General features: G+C 42.0%; 1 protein-coding gene across 1 annotated transcript in view; it reads left to right on the top strand.

The window, feature by feature from the left end:
- LOC309565962 (von Willebrand factor-like) overlaps nucleotides 1–18,631 on the top strand; it is a gene marked incomplete at both ends in the record, with an annotated part of 214,069 nt that overhangs the window by 98,353 nt on the left and 97,085 nt on the right. Inside the window, 6 exons of the mRNA XM_082270990.1 lie at nucleotides 2,519–2,702; nucleotides 2,817–3,057; nucleotides 11,010–11,188; nucleotides 11,376–11,445; nucleotides 17,092–17,192; nucleotides 17,365–17,396. Of these exons, the coding sequence (XP_082127116.1) occupies nucleotides 2,519–2,702; nucleotides 2,817–3,057; nucleotides 11,010–11,188; nucleotides 11,376–11,445; nucleotides 17,092–17,192; nucleotides 17,365–17,396 (807 nt within the window). The remainder of the gene's footprint in view (nucleotides 1–2,518; nucleotides 2,703–2,816; nucleotides 3,058–11,009; nucleotides 11,189–11,375; nucleotides 11,446–17,091; nucleotides 17,193–17,364; nucleotides 17,397–18,631) is intronic.

Genomic DNA, 18,631 nt, shown 5'->3' with positions numbered 1-18,631 from the left:
CCCCCCAACCCTCTCCCCCCCCTTTTTTTTTATTTCTTTTTTCTTTTCCTTTGTGCTCCCTTCCCTCTCTAACCCTTGCTTGGTACTACTATATCAACTCTACCTGTCCGATCATTTATGTTTATTAGGGATGATCGAATGGTTCGTGTCGACAATCGGTTCGACCCGAATATTGACTGTTCGAGGTTCGGCCGAATTTAGAACTTTTTGCTGAAAAAGCTTGGAATTCGGCAACCAGAACCCACCAAAATGCAATGGGACAGGAAATGGGCTTTAAAAGCCCATGATTGGACCACAACCATTAGCAAAAGCCAATTGAGGGGGCAGGAGAATGCTAGGAATGTGATTGGAGTGACTAGGGGGTCCCTAGGCCAATCATTAGTGAATACGCCCCCCAGTATATAAGATAGCCCCCGCCAAATTCCTAGCATTGTAATACAGGGACATGGAAGAGAGTGGAAGCAGTTCTGTTAATTTTACTTTAAAAGTGTCATTTAGCATTTATTAGTGTGAGGAAAGGGATATCTAGTGTAGTTAGGGTGCTCTTTTACACTTTAGTTAGATGCAAAAATTTAGTTTCTGTAGGAAAAATGTTAAGTACCAGGGTGACCGTAATGTAGTGTAGGGTGAACTGACTGCTATGGCAGGGTGACCAAACCCTTCCATTTCAGGGTGACCGTAGTGTAGTGTAGGATGAACTGACACTGACTGCTATGGCAGGGTGACCAAACCCTTCCATATCAGGGTGACCGCTATAGAGAAAAGCTAGTTTCTCTGAAGTCACATTCGGTGCACTAATATGGCTTCTCCCCGGTCAGCTTGCTTTTCAGCTGCAGGCGTCTATAGGGATTTTTTGAGCACATGTTTGGAGTCAGGCATGACATCTGAACATGTGTGTAGGGGGTATATATACACACCCATGTATGTATATATACACCTGCACATATATAGGTGTGAAAGGAGCAGAAAACACTACTTGCGCTAATGAAATAATTAACACCAATATAGTTACGCTCCTATTACACCTATATACTGTATGTGTATGTGTAAAATACATATAAGTGTGTGTGTAAATATATACCCCTATACAGAAGTTCAGATGTTTTGCCTGCCTCCAAAGAACCCCAAAAAATGCCCAAAAAAATGCTAGCGCCAAAAAAAAAAATGCCCAGGTGTGTTGTTGCAGGCATTTTTTGGGGGTTTTTGGAGGCAGGAAAAACATCTGAACTTGTGTATAGTGCTATATATACACACATACTTATATGTATTTTACACTTATACATATATAGGTGTTATAGGAGTGGAGCCATATTAGTGTAAATGATTTTTTGGAGGCAGGCAAAACATCTGAACTTGTGTATACGGGTATATATACACACATACTTATATGTATATATACACCTAGACATATAAAAAAAAACCTTGAAACCTTGAAAAGTTCGATCATCCCTAATGTTTATGCTACCTGAGCTAGCACCTAACCAGTATCCTGGATTTAGCATGCCTTTATATGTTGATCGGCGGCGGCCCTCTGGTCTCCGACACAGCTTGATCCCCATTGGGGGTGTCGGAGCCCAGATTAGGTTGACGCTTTCCTAAGCCTTTGTTAGTTGTGCCCTACATTTCATCTGTTGCTGGGTTAGACCCCCCTCCCCTCTATTCTTTCTTATTGATCCGTACATGAATATATGCCTACCGTTTGTTTCTTCGCCCCGCTATATGCGTAACATGTACCTTATTGCTTCCTATATGCATTCCAAACAGCTGTAAGTTATGTACTGTGATCCTTGATTGACCATTTTTGGCAGTGTTCAGAATGTTAAAATGTCTCTGTATTTTGTGATAATTCTCAATAAAAAGTTTTATCAAAAAAAAAAAAAGGAAGAGCAATGTCAGCCCTTAGGAAGTTGACTGTAGATTAAAATGGTTGGATCAGGGGCAGTGCCATAATATGCTATATATAGGCCTGTGACATTGTTGCATCTCCAGTAGGTGTCAGGCAGATTTGCTGAGATGTGGCATAAAACTACAAGGGTCAGGTACCATCTGGATCTGAGCTTGTAATTTATCCCTTGAATATCAACATTAATAGAACTCCAGGGACAAAGGATATTCATAAATTTCCACTGTGGAGAAAGTGTTAGGGACAAGTGCAAGTAGATCATCGATGTAAGATCAAACAATGATGTTTGGGAGAAGCATTGGGATTCAGAGGTGGGTGATAGAGCATAGTGTGATCTAGAGTGGGGGTTATTCAGGAAGTGTTGTAGCAGGAAATAGGACCATGTTGACACTGTGTTGACCTTGTTCATGGTATTTAATGCATGCAATTAGCAAAATTTGCCACTGCTTAAGAACATTCAAAGCCTAAGATTCAGGTCAGGGTGACAGCTTGAGGGAGAAAATTCTTGGCCACAACTATAGTTCATTTTTTGCACTGGATTCCCGAGTGAATCAGTGCTTGCTTCCTATGGGGACAATTTGGTATTGACTGTTTACTGTTCTCTCCACTCTACAGATTAGGTTCAACAATAACTGGATCTCTCCTGGTTTCACCAAAGATGGCATTACCATCACCACTGCTGGTATCAAGATGAATGTGGAAATTCCAGAAATAGATGCCTTTATCTCATTCAGCGGAATGATCTTTGTCATTAACCTGCCATTTAGTAAATTTGCTTACAACACAGAAGGACAATGCGGTATGTAAATGGTTCTTAAACTTTCATTAATTATGAGTGGAATTGCTTTCTGTAAAGTTTAACTTTGTATTGTTAAGGTTGAGTGAAATACTTTTGGTGATTTTTCCCACAAAGGCACTTGCTCCAACAACAGCACTGAAGACTGTCGAATGCCGGATGGCAAGATTGTAAAAGATTGTTCTTCTATGGCTTCTAACTGGAGGGTCAATACCACAACACCTGGCTGCAGTAAACCACCTCCTCCAACTCTACCTCCTCCAACTCCTCCAACTCCACTAACTCCTCCAACTTCACCTCCTCCAACTGCACCACCAACTTGCAAACCTTCACAACTATGTGATATCATCTTAAGCGAGTAAGTTATATTATTGTTATGAAATTAAAGCAATTTGCATGAATGTTCCTTTGTATTCACTTTAAAAGCAAGTGCCAGTCAAATTGAAGATTAAAGCAAAACTAAATGTTTTTTTTTCAACCAATAGATTTTTATTGGGTTTACAATACAAAGGGGATAAACAAGTAAGATGTACAAAGGTACCAGCATAGCACAAAAACAAAGGTCTACATTGCATACAGGTGTTACATAGATGTAAACAGAACAATAATCATCAGGCAATACTGAATTTAGACACTTCTTTATTCCCTGTCCAAATGTTCCATGACTTGGCGAAGGTGATGTATTTTAGGGCAATAATTGCCAAAAGCGTTCAAAGGCATAGTTTTGGTCCACCATTCTCACCACATCAGAGAGATTAGGAACCATATTGGATTTCCAATTGTGTACCACCATCATACGGGCTGCAAGCAATATGTGAGTAACCACCGAGGGAAACACATGAGGGTACAAATGAATTCCAAAGTTCAGTAAAGCTAGGGCAGGTTCAGGTTCATTGATAATTTGGTGGACTTGGCTAGTAGCTTGAAAATTTTTCTCCAAAAGCTGGTGAGGTTAGGACAGCCTCTAAGCACGTGAATAAGGTTTTCTACTTTGCCACAACCAAGCCAGCATAAGGGGGATAGGAAGAGAGAGAGAGACTAGCTATTCTAGCCAGGGTATAGTACCACCTATTGGTAATCTTTAATACCAGTTCACTGTGGTTGGTGCAATGAGTGGCTTTGTATATCAATTCCAGAGCAGTTTGCCATTGAGAGGGTGAAAAAGAGGTTTGGAGATCTTATTCCCATAGTGACATAGCTCTGGTCTTGTCAAAGACAAGCTTGCCCTTGAGAATTGTGTAAAATAAAGAGATTCCTCTAAAAGGATTAGGCACGGTTAAATGTATCCAAGCCTTAGGAGGAGATTGAGTTTGGGGGTGGGATTTTTGGCATGGAAGTGCAGCAATCCAAAGCATGTGAACCTACGCTGAGTAAGATTGTGGTATTTCTGCTCCAATTCCTCAAGCTTGTAGGGAGTGTCCCCATGAAGGAGGTCTGATACCTTGAGAATACCATATTAGGGTAGAGCAGAGGTGGAGAGATGTGGGATTAAGGCCTCAAGGATATTGATTGGAAGGGATGGAAAGATGGGGATTCTGTGCTCTAATTTAGGGGAGTTAAGACATCTCCATGTCAATATCTAGGCTTGCATAGGCAGGGAGAGTAGGAAGAGGTCACTTTCCTAAAAGGTGTCACTAAGGAGGAACAAATAGAGGTCACCAGTAGAGGCAAGAGATGGCTATCTGGGTGATTGTTAGAAAGAAACCAGTATTTAAATGGATCTAAATTAACTGCCTAGTATTAGTATTTTAGATCCGGGAGGCCTGCGCCATCTGCAAGGTTGTGCTCAATCAGACATGATCGCAGACATCTAGCTTTTTTCCCCTGCCACAGGAACTTCTAGAATATACCTGAGAGGGATGTGAAATATTGGTTTATTACAGGGATAGGCAGGGATCTAAAGAGAAACAATAGAAGGGGAAGAATGTTCATCTTCAAAGCCACCAGCCTGCCATACCAGGACAGCTCAAACTGTGCAATTCATTTGAGTTCTATGTCTGTCTTGGAGATAAGTGTTTGTAATTAGAAGGAACCAGAAACTTAAACATTAGCTATGAGAGTAATACCCAGATACTGGATTCCCTGAGAACTCCACTTGAAGGGGAAAAAGTGAGAAAGAAAAAGTGACAAACCACAAATAAATAAATAAAAAACACACAAACACGAAGTGGGGGAAAGGGGAGAAGTGCTGGAGTGTCAAGGTGCAAGACCCTGACAGGCCCTTCGACCAGGAATAAAAAAAAAATTTCGGGTCCCGGCCAAAAGGCCCGTCCCTAGAGGCAGGTGCAAAAAAAGTGTGTGTGGTGCAGTGACCAAGGTGCCAAAAACTCAAGGTGAGCTCCCCCACCAGAGAGAATTATGGCACCCCTGGGCTGCCACCCCAGGGGCACGTAAACCACGGGTTTCTTTTGGTCCCGGCCTTCGGGGGGGAATTGAGATTGAAGATTAGATTGTATGGACTCATTAACCTCCAGAACAAGGATCAATGATTTGGTGGAGAGTGCCTGAAGTAACCTGAAGTAACGACCTGTCATGGTTAGTGAGTAGGAGAATAATGTCATCTGCAAAGAGATTAATTTTGTGAGTGGAGTCTCAAAAATGAATGCCTGTAACAGTTCGATTATTAGGTTAAAGATCATAGGTGATAGTGGACATCCCTGTTGGGTACCATTGGAAATACTGAAAGGTTTGGATAATAATCTAGAAGCAATAATCTGAGCAGATGGGCTAGAGTATTGGGCCAAAATAGCAGACAGAATAGGACCTTGGAACCCAAATTTGCTGAGAACCATAGACATGTATTAATCGAGAGAAGCAGAGAAGGAGTCCACGTAGTTTCAGCATAGTGAATAATGTTCAGGATCTGGGGACTTCACATTGGGCATGAAAGAAATAATATTCACAATCTCCAGGTCAGAGATTGGGGCATTAAGCAATAAAAGTTGTTCAGTTGACAGAGTAGGGAGATTCAGGTTGGATAGGAAATGCTGTATGTCAGCAGAGGAGGGCTGAGGAGTATTAGGGTCATCGTGAAGATTGTAAAGAGTGCTACAATAGTTAGCAAATTTGTCTGCTGTCAGAGACTTGCTAACCGGCGCAGGCGCATTGGCATCCTTCCCGTCAGGAACACACATGAGCGAATGCCCTTAGCGTACGCAATTGGCGTACGCAGCTGGCGTACGCGGGTCCGCCATTGTGCGCATTTGCGCATTCACGAATTCGCCAGTGCGCATGCGCATGCTAATTATCTTGGCGCCATTCGGCCTATTTAACTCAGCAGTCACTCCAGTTAATTGCTGTGTTATCTTCAGCTCTTCCTGTGATCCTGTATACCCGTTGTTCCTGATTATTTGACCCGGCTTCCTCTTGACCTTGCTACTTGCTGCCCGCCCTGACCTTTGGCTCGTCTGACTATTCTCTCAGTTATCCTTGTCTGCTTCTCCGCTTCTGGACCGGAACCTGCGCTCCTCCTGGCTGGGTGATCCTGGGGACAGCGACCTGGTGCTAGCTTGCAGCGTAGTCCATCCCCACCATCAAGGGCCCTGGTGAAAACAAGCTAGCACTTAGACTCCGCACCTCAGGTGAACCTGTGTCCTTGTCAGAGTACTTACCTTAGTGACCATCCGGCATCCAGCTCTGCTACCTCAGGCTCTCATCAGGTGAGAGTTCTCTCTACTTGTCAGGCTCCACCTGCCTTCCTGATATCTGCTATCTCCTGGGGATTGGTTATCTTGTGTTTAAGAATGGAGTGAATTAGGTGGGAGATGCGGGATTTTGCTTGGGTAGCTTTAAGCCTCCTTGCAAGATACTTTGCTTCTTTTTTTGAGCCCGCACAAGAGTTAAGATTAGGATGCCTTAGGTGTTTATCATACTGCTCAGTTAGATAGAACCGTAATTCTCCCTGAAGTTTGGTAAGGGAAGCAGAGATTGCTTGGGAGGGTGCTAGTTTATTCCTTATGTCTATATTTTGGAGTTCAGGGTCCTAGGAGATTGTTGAGAGTTAAGTTATATTGTTACTTGGCTCTAGAGCTTAACTGGATAGATATGCCCCGAATATAAGCTTTGTGAGCAGACCATGTGATATAGGGTTCAGGGACCAAATTTGCGTTAATAGAGAAGAACTCCCTGAGATGCTGAAGCATAACTTTAGAGGAGACATCATCTTGCAAAGTTTCACATTACAATGCCAAAAGGAGGGTCCAGATTGAGATTCCTGCTCCTCTATCATGATTGTGATAGCGGCATGGTCCGACCGCGTTATGTCTTTGATAGAGAAAAAGGAAATCCTCTGTAGAAGCCATTTATCAAACACAAACAAATCAATGTGAGAGTAGGTATGGTGTCTAGAGGAGAAAAACTTATAGTCTCTCCAATGCATGCTGGCACCTCCAGACATCATAGACCTGCTCCGCGTGGAAAAAGCCCCTCAGTGAAGGAGAACAGCCTTTTAAGGCAGAACTAGATTTGTGCGTGTTTATCTGGTCATATGCACATTTGAAAAATAAATAAAAAGGGCGCGCTGATGTAAAGAAAATAATGAAGCTGCAACCAAAGATCCAAATACCTGATTTGGAATTATAAATGAAACAATAGTGGTCTGGTGCGCTAAACAAAATATAAATCACTTGTGCCTAAATTGAAAAAACACAAATACAACAGTCTGTATAACAGTTGTGAATCCCACAAGTGATCCAAAATGTGACAATGTTATACACCCAAACCAGGGTGTTAACCTTAATTTATATATTAATGTCCAAATGTGATGTCCAACACATTTTTCATAATGTTTGAACTAAAATTCTTGACAAGAAATAACAGCGGTGAATCCAAGTAGTGAATGTGAATCCAATAGTGAATATCCAAACGAAAATACCATGTCCAGGATTAGATCCTTACCGACAGGGTGGGATATTAAGGCAGTAAACTCCACCCAAGAGTGACAACTTCCTGTGCTGTGGAAGTGATCCCACACTTCTTTACACCTTGTGGAAGAGACAAACAAACCAGCCCCTTACCGGATGGATGTTATAATGAAGCATGTATCTGTCCCTTTAAAGACCTTCACTCCAACAGCATCAGTGGATTACGCTTGGGTTTCTCACTGGTGATCTCCTTTGGCTCTTATGCTCCTCTAAAATCGTCCTCCACAGACTCTCTCATACATGTAGTAAACAAAATAGGCAGCCAATAGTGCATTACCCCAGCAAACTTTATTAAAAAAAATGTAGTACACTTACATGATCACACCGAGAATAAGATTGTAAACTCAGATGTCTGCGGGCGCCTGCAGTGCGGACCGCGGATGAGGATAGTGACAGTGCGGCACCTCCTCTTGACGCGTTTCCCCCGAGAGGGCATCGACCGAGATACCTCCTAAAGGGACAGATACATGCTTCATTATAACATCCATCCGGTAAGGGGCTGGATTGTTTGTCTCTTCCACAACGTGTAAAGAAGCGTGGGATCACTTCCACGGCACAGGGAGTTGTCACTCTTGGGTAGAGTTTACTGCCTTAATATCCCAACCTGTCGGTAAGGAGCTAATCCTGGAGGTGGTGGGATTCACTACATAATATTTGGTATTTTTGTTTGGATATTCACTATTGGATTCACATTCACTACTTGGATTCACCGCTGGTATTTCTTGTCAATAATTTTAGTTCAAACATTATGAAAAGTGTGTTGGACATCACATTTGGACATTAATATATAAATTAAGGTTAACACCCTGTTTGGGGTGTATAACATTTTCACATTTTTGATCATTTGTTGGGATTCACAACTGTTATACAGACTGTTATATTTGTGTTTTTTAAATTTAGGCACAAGTGATTTATATTTTGTTTAGTGCACCAGACCACTATTGTTTTGTATCTGCACATTTCAACAGCTTCGAAAACCGGAGTTGGTGGGATTAAGGAGCATATATGGTAACCAGCATGTATGGCTTGGAGTTTAGATCACCGATGATGATGATTAATCCAACGTCCAGATGATTAAGCTGGAAGGACAATGACTTACTAATGGCAAGCAGGACGCCTCCCTTTTTCACAGGAGCGCTAGCAAGGAAAATGTGTGGATAATCTTTGTGTGAACAGGAGGGAGTAGCTGTTTGGTTGAAGTGTGTTTCCTGTGCACACACAATGTCAGCCTTGGCCCTCTGTGCTTCCTTCCAGAGGAAAAACCTCTTGGCAGGGTGTTTGAGACCCTTGAGATTAGTAGAAAGACATTTCAGGGTCATAGTAAATGCTGGGGGGTGATATCTCGGTATGTGGTGACACGCCAGGGTACAGGGGTGTCGATGACATGGGCAAATCAAGTAGCGGACAAAGAGCACATGTGAAGAGGGGAAAGATCAAGCCTGTACTGGTAAAACAAGAGCAACCAGAAACTCATATCATGTAGGGCAGGTCAAACGAACAATAAAGTAAAAGTTTAAGAAAAAGGGTCCCCGGTGAGGGACGGTGAGCAGAGGAAACTGCGTCTTCCGTAACTGAGGGGACAGAGGGAGAAGAACAAGCAAAATGTTGGCTGGGGTCATGGGTAGATGTGTAGCAAGTTGAAGGTGAATTATGAGCCACCTTTTTCATGGATGACTGCTTGTGAAAGACCACTTGCCATTCCGGTAACAGCTTTGCGGGTTGATGGTGACAAGCTTCTCCAGAAGGAAGGTCAGGGAGAATGCCCCATTGTTGCAGTGCTTAAAGGCCTTCGTTCAAGGTTGCGACTATCGATGTCATTCCACTGTGGGAAATGGAGAGTGTGGCTGGGTATTTCCATTTGTAGATAACCTTATGGTTGCGCAACGCCTTAGTTATGGTCGCCAGATTATTGCGGCATTGGAGAGTGTGCTGAGAGAGGTCAAGGAGAAGTTGCAATGAGGAGAAGCATCCTGGAAGATTCAGATAAGGACAGGGTTTTCTCCTTCGCTTGATAAAAGTGTACTCTCAGCAGGACATCTCTTGATACCTTGTAAGAGAGGAAAAAGGGTTTTGGCAGCCTGTGTTATCTATCAATGGCAAGATAAGGGCCTGGCACCAAGGAGGAGAAGAGGTTGCGGGCAAATTGTTGCAGATGGGAGCTAGATACTGGCTCAGGGATCCCCCTGATTTTAATGTTATTTCTCCTAGATCTATCTTCTAGGTCTGCCAGCTTATCTCTCAGCAATGTAATTTCTTCAGAGTGGGTGGCATGGGCATAGAGCATGGTGTTGTAGGAAGAGGTGTATTCACCCAGTGAGGACTCCAGCCTGTCCACCCTGTCCTCCAGGTCTTGTAGTTCCCCCTTGCTGCATGCAAGCCAGCATATCAGAGTGTAGTGAGGAACGCAGAGAGAGGATTATTTCCTTAAGCACAGTGTCTGATACAGGCTGTCTCATAGTGGGGAAAATTGATACAGGGTCTGGAAAGGCCTGGGACATTCCTGTATTTAGGGCCTGAGAAGCACTCACCTCTATGATGGGGTCTTGCCGTGTCCTCTGGGGCAAATCCATGCGTGGCCTTGATTTTGCCTGACTGCGGATGGTGGATGTAGATGCCCCAGATAATCCCCCGCTTCCCTGGGGTCCAGATGGGCCATTAGCCTGCTTCTGGTGGTCCTGTGCTGCGCTGCATGCTGGGGACATGGCCTGCGCCCGCCACCACTTTGGTGCAGACGGCGGCCTACAGGTTGGAAAAATCAAGCCAGTTTGCGGGGCTATGGTGGATTCTTGCAGTGTTGAGGCATGCTGCCACATGACTGCTTTCTGAGGAGGTATGTGGCAGCTCTCTGGATGCCGTGGTGGCTCAGATGTTTTTGGATTCCCCAGAGGCCAAACGGAGCTTCAGGCTGATGCAGCCATCTAGGTGTGCTAATGCCATGCCCCCCCAAAACATTTTTTTTTTAAATCATTACTATTAAAGTGCCCAGGATAGTTAAAAAAAATAAATGAACTTTATTTGCAATACTCACCTTTAATCTGGAGTTTCCTGGTTAAAATCTTTTGACCACTAAATGGGGCTAGTCTTCTGGATTGAATGATCTCCAGCATCACTCAACCCACTTCTTCTGAGCCCAGGTTGCCATGGAACAGCCCCTTCGGGGTGCGTCATCACACCAGCCTGCATAAATCATACAGCCTGGGGCCACACACTGGCAAAGACAACCAAAGAAAGATGAATTCCAGCTTCAGCTTAGTCTTCCCCCACTGACCAGTCATTCTGACATGTTTCACCTGGTTCAGGTTAATCATTGGGTGATTATAACACTTCATTGTTTTTTATACAGATGTTGCATGACAGGTTCACTTTAATTCAACTCCTCTCTTTAAAGTATCTTTGCTGAGTGCCACAAGATTATACTACCCAAGCCTTACCATGAAGGTTGTGTCTTTGATGCCTGCCGAATTAGCAACGATTCAGTGCAGTGTTCCAGTTTGGAGATTTATGCTTCCATGTGCAGTGCCAATGGAGTCTGCATAGACTGGAGAGGAAAAACCGGAGGCCATTGCCGTAAGTTTTCTAACTGACTCGATTTTAAAATGTCCAAGCTAGGATCCTTGATTCTAATCCCAGAGAAAAAGTAAATATATTCTACATATATATGTATCTATGTATCTATCTTTCTATCTCTCTCTCTCTTCTATATATATGTGTGATGTGATTTAAATTTTCCCTTTTTTTGGTTTAAAAAAAATAGCATACAGCTGTCCTGCTGGAAAAGTGTATAATCCTTGTGGACCAGTGCATGTTAAGACCTGTGAAAACAAGTAAGAAAAGTTAATAATAATAAAGCATTCTTTTTTTTTTTGCAACACTTTCTTACTGAAACCCTGCCTGTTTATTGGTTATGGCTTCTCCTTCTCATATACAGATAAACAAAAAAGAAGGGTAGAAAGCCGTGCTTGGTCACACACGTGTATTGTGACAAACCACTAAGCTTATCACCATCCAACTTAATTCTGCTAGGCCGCCAGCACAAAAGATATGATTAATCCAAGAAATAAAAATAAATAAAAAGTGCAGCGCCAAACAAACATTAACATTAAATAATGTCAGTGATATATTCCACATATAATTGAGGAGACATATCATCACAATACAGCTCTTAAATGATTTGTGTATATCATTCCCAGATAAATGTCCTTAGAGGAAGGAAAAAAAAGTTCATCCATAAATTAGGAGACCATAACCAGACGCAGCATAAGTCCATTGGTAGGATAGATCACACAGACGGTGAGGTTAAAGACAAAGGTGAGTTCCCACTCCCAGGATCAGACCTAAATCCCCCGCCGTGCTCCACATAGATAAACCCTTACCAGAGAGTGTGGACCCCCAAATTAATAAGTGGTCAGATGGGCTTATGCCTATAATGTATACGGCTTGATGTAAAATCCACACCCCGTGCAAGGCGATCTCCCAACTCCTCACTTGTGTCCAATGGAAATTGAATATCCCTCTCCTGGGTCTTGCTGGTCAGCAGTAGTTAAATGTACCTCAAAGGAAAAAGGGACTCCAATCGCTTAGTACTTAATAGAATTTATTCACATAAAAGCAGAGTATCTACTCACATGTCAGCAATGATTCATAACATGTATCCAAGATGGCCGCGGCATGTGCGTGCTTGCGTGCGTTGTGACGTGCCTGATGCGTTTCGTCATCAAAGATATTCTCAAAGGCATGGCCGGCGCCTGCAAGCACGCAATAAATAGTACAAACCCTGGAAGAGATCACGCAGGGAGTTAACCAGATGCATCCCGGAAGTAAAAACATAACAACACAAGCTTGCGCTCCACCCTGTATACCGGAAATATGCAATAGTCTGCGCTTAGTGGGAAAAACTGAAATAAAACCCATCCAGCACCCCACTAGGGTACTAAATTCCGAACATATTTACACAACCAGTATATCATGAGCACTAATAATGGTGAGTACATACAAAGGATATTAAAAATTAATAATTAATCCATATAAAATATACATAACCACCATAATTGTCAATACAGAAGTTATACCATATATGCTCTAAAAATTAATAACAAAACACCTGAAAAATACTTAAGAAACCTTGATATCTCTAAATAGCATATGCCTGACCTTCACGCAGGCTATGAACATGCGTGTAATATTAGCCATTAGAACATATCAACTTCAGGGCCCCATTTTAACAGACATGGCGACATCCTGATGTTCAAGAATGGATAACCTGATGTCAAAAACATTTTTTTATTTATAAATCCTGACATCCAAATAAAATTAAAAAACCATAAAAAATATAAAGAGTTAATGGCCCACAGAGCCTATCCCACTGGGGCCAGAAACCTATAGGACTGTATGTGGTTCATGTCCACATCTAAAATAAACCAATCATAAGTAGTAGCAGCCTCAACGTCCAAAAAAAAATAATAATAACAAACACCATAAAACTAAGGGCTGTGGCAAACACCAATCAACTGTTACTAATATAACAGTTGACGTCCCAGTCCACATTAAGTCCATGGGGAGTGCAGCACCTCAGATCACAGATTCACCGAGTTTCTTTCCTCGAGATCTAGCGCCTGACATTGCTACCTCTCCAATGGCAGTGAACTTGTCGATGCCAATGATGGAAGTAACAGTGGCCTTCTTATTGTGGCACTCCAAATAGTGTCGAGAGATGCTATGTTTGGGGAAACCATGCCTGATATTACCTAGGTGCTCCTTGACCCTATTGTTGACATATTGAAGGCAACACGGGCATTCAAGAAGGTACACAACATTCTTTGTGGCACAGGTTATAAATGACTCAATGGTGTATGTTCGGTGCGTGGTGTTAGACTGGAAGGTATAAACCTTCCTGTTCTTAACAGTATTGATCCTGCAAACCGCACATTTTCTGTGGGGAAAGAATCCCTTAATCTCTGGAAAAAGGGTTGACTTAATGGATCTATCAACAATGTTAGGTGCAACCCAAAACCTCCAAGGGGGAACGCCCCGATATACCACCGTTGGTTTATCCCCAACTATTGGTGCCAGGACTTTATCATTCCCAAGCACTTTCCAGTGCCTAGAAAAAAATGTTTTTAATATCCCTATATTGCTGGGTGTAAGACGTAACAAAAGAGGCACCAAAAACTGTGTTTTGAGAGCTATCCTTCGGCTTATCGGACAACATGTCCGACCTATTTTTACAAGCCACCTCCCTAATGACAGTATCAAGCTCAAACGGAGAGTAGCCCTTGTCGACAAACCTCTCCCTCAGAATCTGGGCCTGTTGGACAAGGTGTGTGTAATTCCTGCGCACCCTGATGAATTGACTCTTGGGGACTGACCGCAACCAAGAGGGATGATGGCAGCTATCAAAACGTATATGTTAATTATATTAATATGCATTGTAGTGATCAGAGCATTGTCCTTGATCATGATGTTAACCCTCCTCTTATGTTAGCTTTCTGTTACTATCCATGATGATGTTAACGGGTCGGTTTTGACCCGTGTCTTAAATCAGCCATAAAATACCCTCTGAACAATTATTTATCATCCAATTTGTTTCTTACCTCTTGGTTACCTTGTTAGGCTTCTTTATCCTTGAAAAGATTGGTTTTAATATTTTTGATGTGACTCCTTAGACCTTTCTTTTGATAGCATACCTCTCATTTTCAAATTTTAAAAATGGTAAAATAAACCAGCAACTCTGAAATGTACTGGTCCTATGTTTCTTTACTTTATTTAGAGAAGCAGACAAGCAGGCAAAGAGATAGACCCCTCCCTAACTAAAGCTCACAGGGTTGAGAGGTCCACACACCTTGGGGACTATCTCCAACAGGCCCAGATTCTGAGGGAGAGGTTTGTCGATAAGGGCTACTCTCCGGCTGAGCTTGATACTGTCATTAGGGAGGTGGCTTGTAAAAATAGGTCGGACATGTTGTCCGATAAGCCGAAGGATAGCTCTCAAACTACAGCTTTTGGTGCCTCTTTTGTTACGTCTTACACCCAGAAATATAGTGATAGTAAAAACATTTTTTCTAGGCACTGGAAAGTGCTTAGGAATGATAAAGTCCTGGCACCAATAGTTGGGGATAAACCAACGGTGGTATATCGGGGCGTTCCCCCTTTGAGGTTGCGGGTTGCACCTAACATTGTTGATAGATCCATTAAGTCAACCTTTTTTCCAGAGACTAAGGGATTCTTTCTCTGCAGAAAATGTGCGGTTTGCAGGATCAATACTGTTAAGAACAGGAAGGTTTGTACCTTCCAGTCTAACACCACGCACCGAACATACACCATTGAGTCATTTATAACCTGTACCACAAAGAATGTTGTGTACCTTCTTGAATGCCTGTGTGGCCTTCAATATGTGGGCCGGACCATCAGGACCATGCAGGTGAGGGTCAATGAGCACCTGGGTAATATCAGTGATGGTTTCCCCAAACATAGCATCTCTCGACACTATTTGGAGTGCCACAATAAGAAGGCCACTGGTACTTCCATCATTGGCATCGACAAGTTCACTGCCCATTGGAGGGGTAGCAACATCAGGCGGGAGATCTCAAGGAAAGAAACTCAGTGGATCTACGATCTGAGGTGCTACAGTCCCAATGGACTTAATGTGGACTGGGGTCAACTGTTATATTAGTAACAGTTGATTGGTGTTTGCCACATCCCCTAGTCTTATGGCTCATGGTGTTTGTTATTATTATTATTTTTGGACGTTGAGGCTGCTACTACTTATGATTGGTTTATTTTAGATGTGGACATGATCCACATACAGTCCTATAGGTTTCTGGTCCCAGTGGGATAGGCTCTGTGGGCCATTAACTCTTTATATTTTTTATGGTTTTTTAATTTTATTTGGATGTCAGGATTTATAAATAAAAAAATGTTTTTGACATCAGGCTATCCATTCTTGAACATCAGGATGTCGCCATGTCTGCTGATATGGGGCCCTGAAGTTGATATGTTCTAATGGCTAATATTACGTGCATGTTTATAGCCTGTGTGAAGGTCAGGCATATGCTATTTAGCGATATCAAGGTTTCTTATGTATTTTTCAGGTGTTATGTTATTAATTTTTAGAGTATACATGGTATACTTCTGTATTGACAATTATGGTGGTTATGTATATTTTATATGGATTATTTATTAATTTTGAATGTCCTCTGTGTGTACTCACCATTATTAGTGCTCATGATATACTGGTTGTGTGAATATGTTTGGAATTTAGTACCCTGGTGGTAGTGCTGGATGAGTTTTATTTCCGTTTTTCCCACTAAGCGCCACCCGTATCAGACTATTGCACATTTCCGGTATACAGGTTGAAGCGCAAGCTTGTGTTGTTATGTTTTTACTTCCGGGATGCGTCTGGCTAACTCCGTGCGTGATCTCTTCCAGGGTTTGTACTATTTATTGCGTGCTTGCAGGCGACGGCCACGCCTTTGAGAACGTCTTTGATGCCAAAATGCGTCAGGCACGTCACGATGCACGCAAGCACGCACATGTCGCGGCCATCTTGGATACATGTTATGAATCATTGCTGACATGTGAGTAGAAACGTTGCTTTTATGTGAATAAATTCTATTATGTACTACGCGATTGGAGTCCCTTTTTCCTTTGAGGTACATGTAACTACTGCTGACCGGCAAGACCCAGGAGAGGGATATACAATTTCCATTGGACACAAGTGAGGAGTTGGGAGATCGCCTTGCACGGGGTGTGGATTTTACATCAAGCCACATACACTATATGCATAAGCCCATCTGACCACTCATTAATTTGGGGGTTCACACTCTCTGGTAAGGGTTTATCTATGTGGATCATGGCAGTGGATTTCGGTCTGATCCTGGGAGTGGGACCTCTCCTTTATCTTTAACCTCACCGTCTGTGTGATCTATCCTACCAATGGACTTATGTTGCGTCTGGTTATGGTCTCCTAAGGACATTTATCTGGGAATGATATACACACATCAATTAAGAGCTGTATTGTGATGATATGTCTCCTCAAAAAATATATCACTGACATTATTTAATGTTAGTGTTTGTTTGGCGCTGCACTTTTTATTTATTTTTTTTCTCCTTCTCATAAACCGCAGCTCCTGAATTAGTTGGAGTATTCAATGATTGTACCCAAACAGAATATAAAGACCACAGGGATTGGGAAAGCAATTGGAATGAGCTATCCTTGAACCATTAATGCTGAACCAGAGAAAGCTTTGTATAAGGAAGAGTACTTAATCTTATTTTGTGTTCTGATTACATTTTTCACAACTACAGTAAAACATTCTCTAGATCCATCCTGCATTAATCTAAACTTGATAAATGTGACTATAGCAATTTAAACTGATTTCCTTTGCATTGGTACGGGCAAGGGCCATAATAATTAATTCCAAAATGTGATCAACCACAGTTAAAAGGACATTACAGCATGTTTCTTTTTACAGACACATTGAAAATGTTGCTACCGGTACAACTGAAGGCTGTTTCTGCTCAGCTGGAACAACCCTTTTCAATTCCTACTCTGATACTTGCGTTAAGAGTTGTGGTAAATATGCAAAATATGTAATCTAATCACTGAAAGTAGTAATAAGCAACTGAGAGGACTATAAAAAGTATACATATACTGTAATTCGTATTTATTTATTTGTTTAATTCTTAGTTCATTTCTAGATTTCAATAATGTTATGAAAATAAATTTTCTTATTTCTTTCTTGTAGCTTGTGTTGGTCCTGATGGAATGCCCAAAGCTGTGAGTTGGACTTAAACATTTAATCATTAAAAATACTAGTTAAATATCGTTTAGGTCTGTAAATGTTTTTTATGTATTTTATTTACAATTTTTTTTTTTCAAACAATTTTTTTCAGCCCAAAGTGTAAGAGAACAGTTAGGCACATTCACATAGCAATATAAAATTTGTAAATTTCCCATATGCTTCATTGACACAGTGAAGCAATGAGTCTTAGACCTGCATAGCAAACTCATGTTCTGTAGGCAGGAGAGAGGATTAGCACAATATAGCAAGGAAGATGTGCATACATAGATGCATGTAAACTGCGTCTAAGCGAACAACCCTTTAACTTAAGGTCAGGGAGAAAGGGTGGGTATGTAAAAATCTTTAATGTGTTGCTGTTTAAATGTATAGGGTGTTGTAGAAATGGACAGTGGAGAAGAAAGCTATATTTGGATTGGGAAAGTTGAAACTGAAGGTTGTAGATCAGTAAACTGGTTTGGCTTTTTTATTATTATACAGGATTTATATAGCACCAGCAGTTTGCGCTTAACAAAATGAAGGCAGACATTACAATTACAATAAAATTTGGAACAAAAGGAATCAGAGGGCCCTGTTCGTTAGAACTTGCAATCTAAGAGGAAGGGTCATTTGATACAAAAGGTAAAAGCTGTGGGGGATGAGCTGATGGAGAAAGTGAAACAGTGTATTCGTTAGAAGTCGGGTAGGCTTCTTTAAAAAGAAGGTTTTCAGAAATCGTCTAAAGATGGATAGATTAGGAGAAAGTTAGACAGATTGAGGTATGGAGTTCCAAAGGATGGGAGAAGCTCTGGAGAAATCCTGGAGGCGAGCATGGGAGGAGATGACAAGGGACCTAGAGAGCAGGAGGTCTTGGGAGAACTGAAGTGGGTGGCTTGATTGATATTTTGAGATCAGGTTAGTGATGTAGCTGGGGGCAGAGATGGCTTTGTAAACTATTGTTAGTACTTTGAATTTTATTCATTGGGTAAGAGGAGGCCAGTGGAGAAATTGGCAGAGAGGGGTGGAGGACACTGAATGGTTGGTAAGGTGGATGAGTCTTGCAGCAGCATTCATTATGGACTGAAGGGGGGATAGTCTATGTAAAGGTAATCCAATGAGTAGGAAGTTGCAGTAGTCGAGGCGAGAGATAACCAGGGAGTGAATTAGCAGCTTGGTGGTGTCGTTGGTTAAAAAGGGGTGTATTCTAGAGATGTTGCGGCGGTTAAGATGGCAT

Source organism: Pelophylax lessonae (genome assembly GCF_965119305.1).
Source record: "Pelophylax lessonae genome assembly, chromosome: 10".
Taxonomy (NCBI): Eukaryota; Metazoa; Chordata; class Amphibia; order Anura; family Ranidae; genus Pelophylax; species Pelophylax lessonae.
The sequence above is the reverse complement of the archived record's forward strand: the minus strand, read 5'-3'. Positions and strand labels throughout refer to the sequence as shown.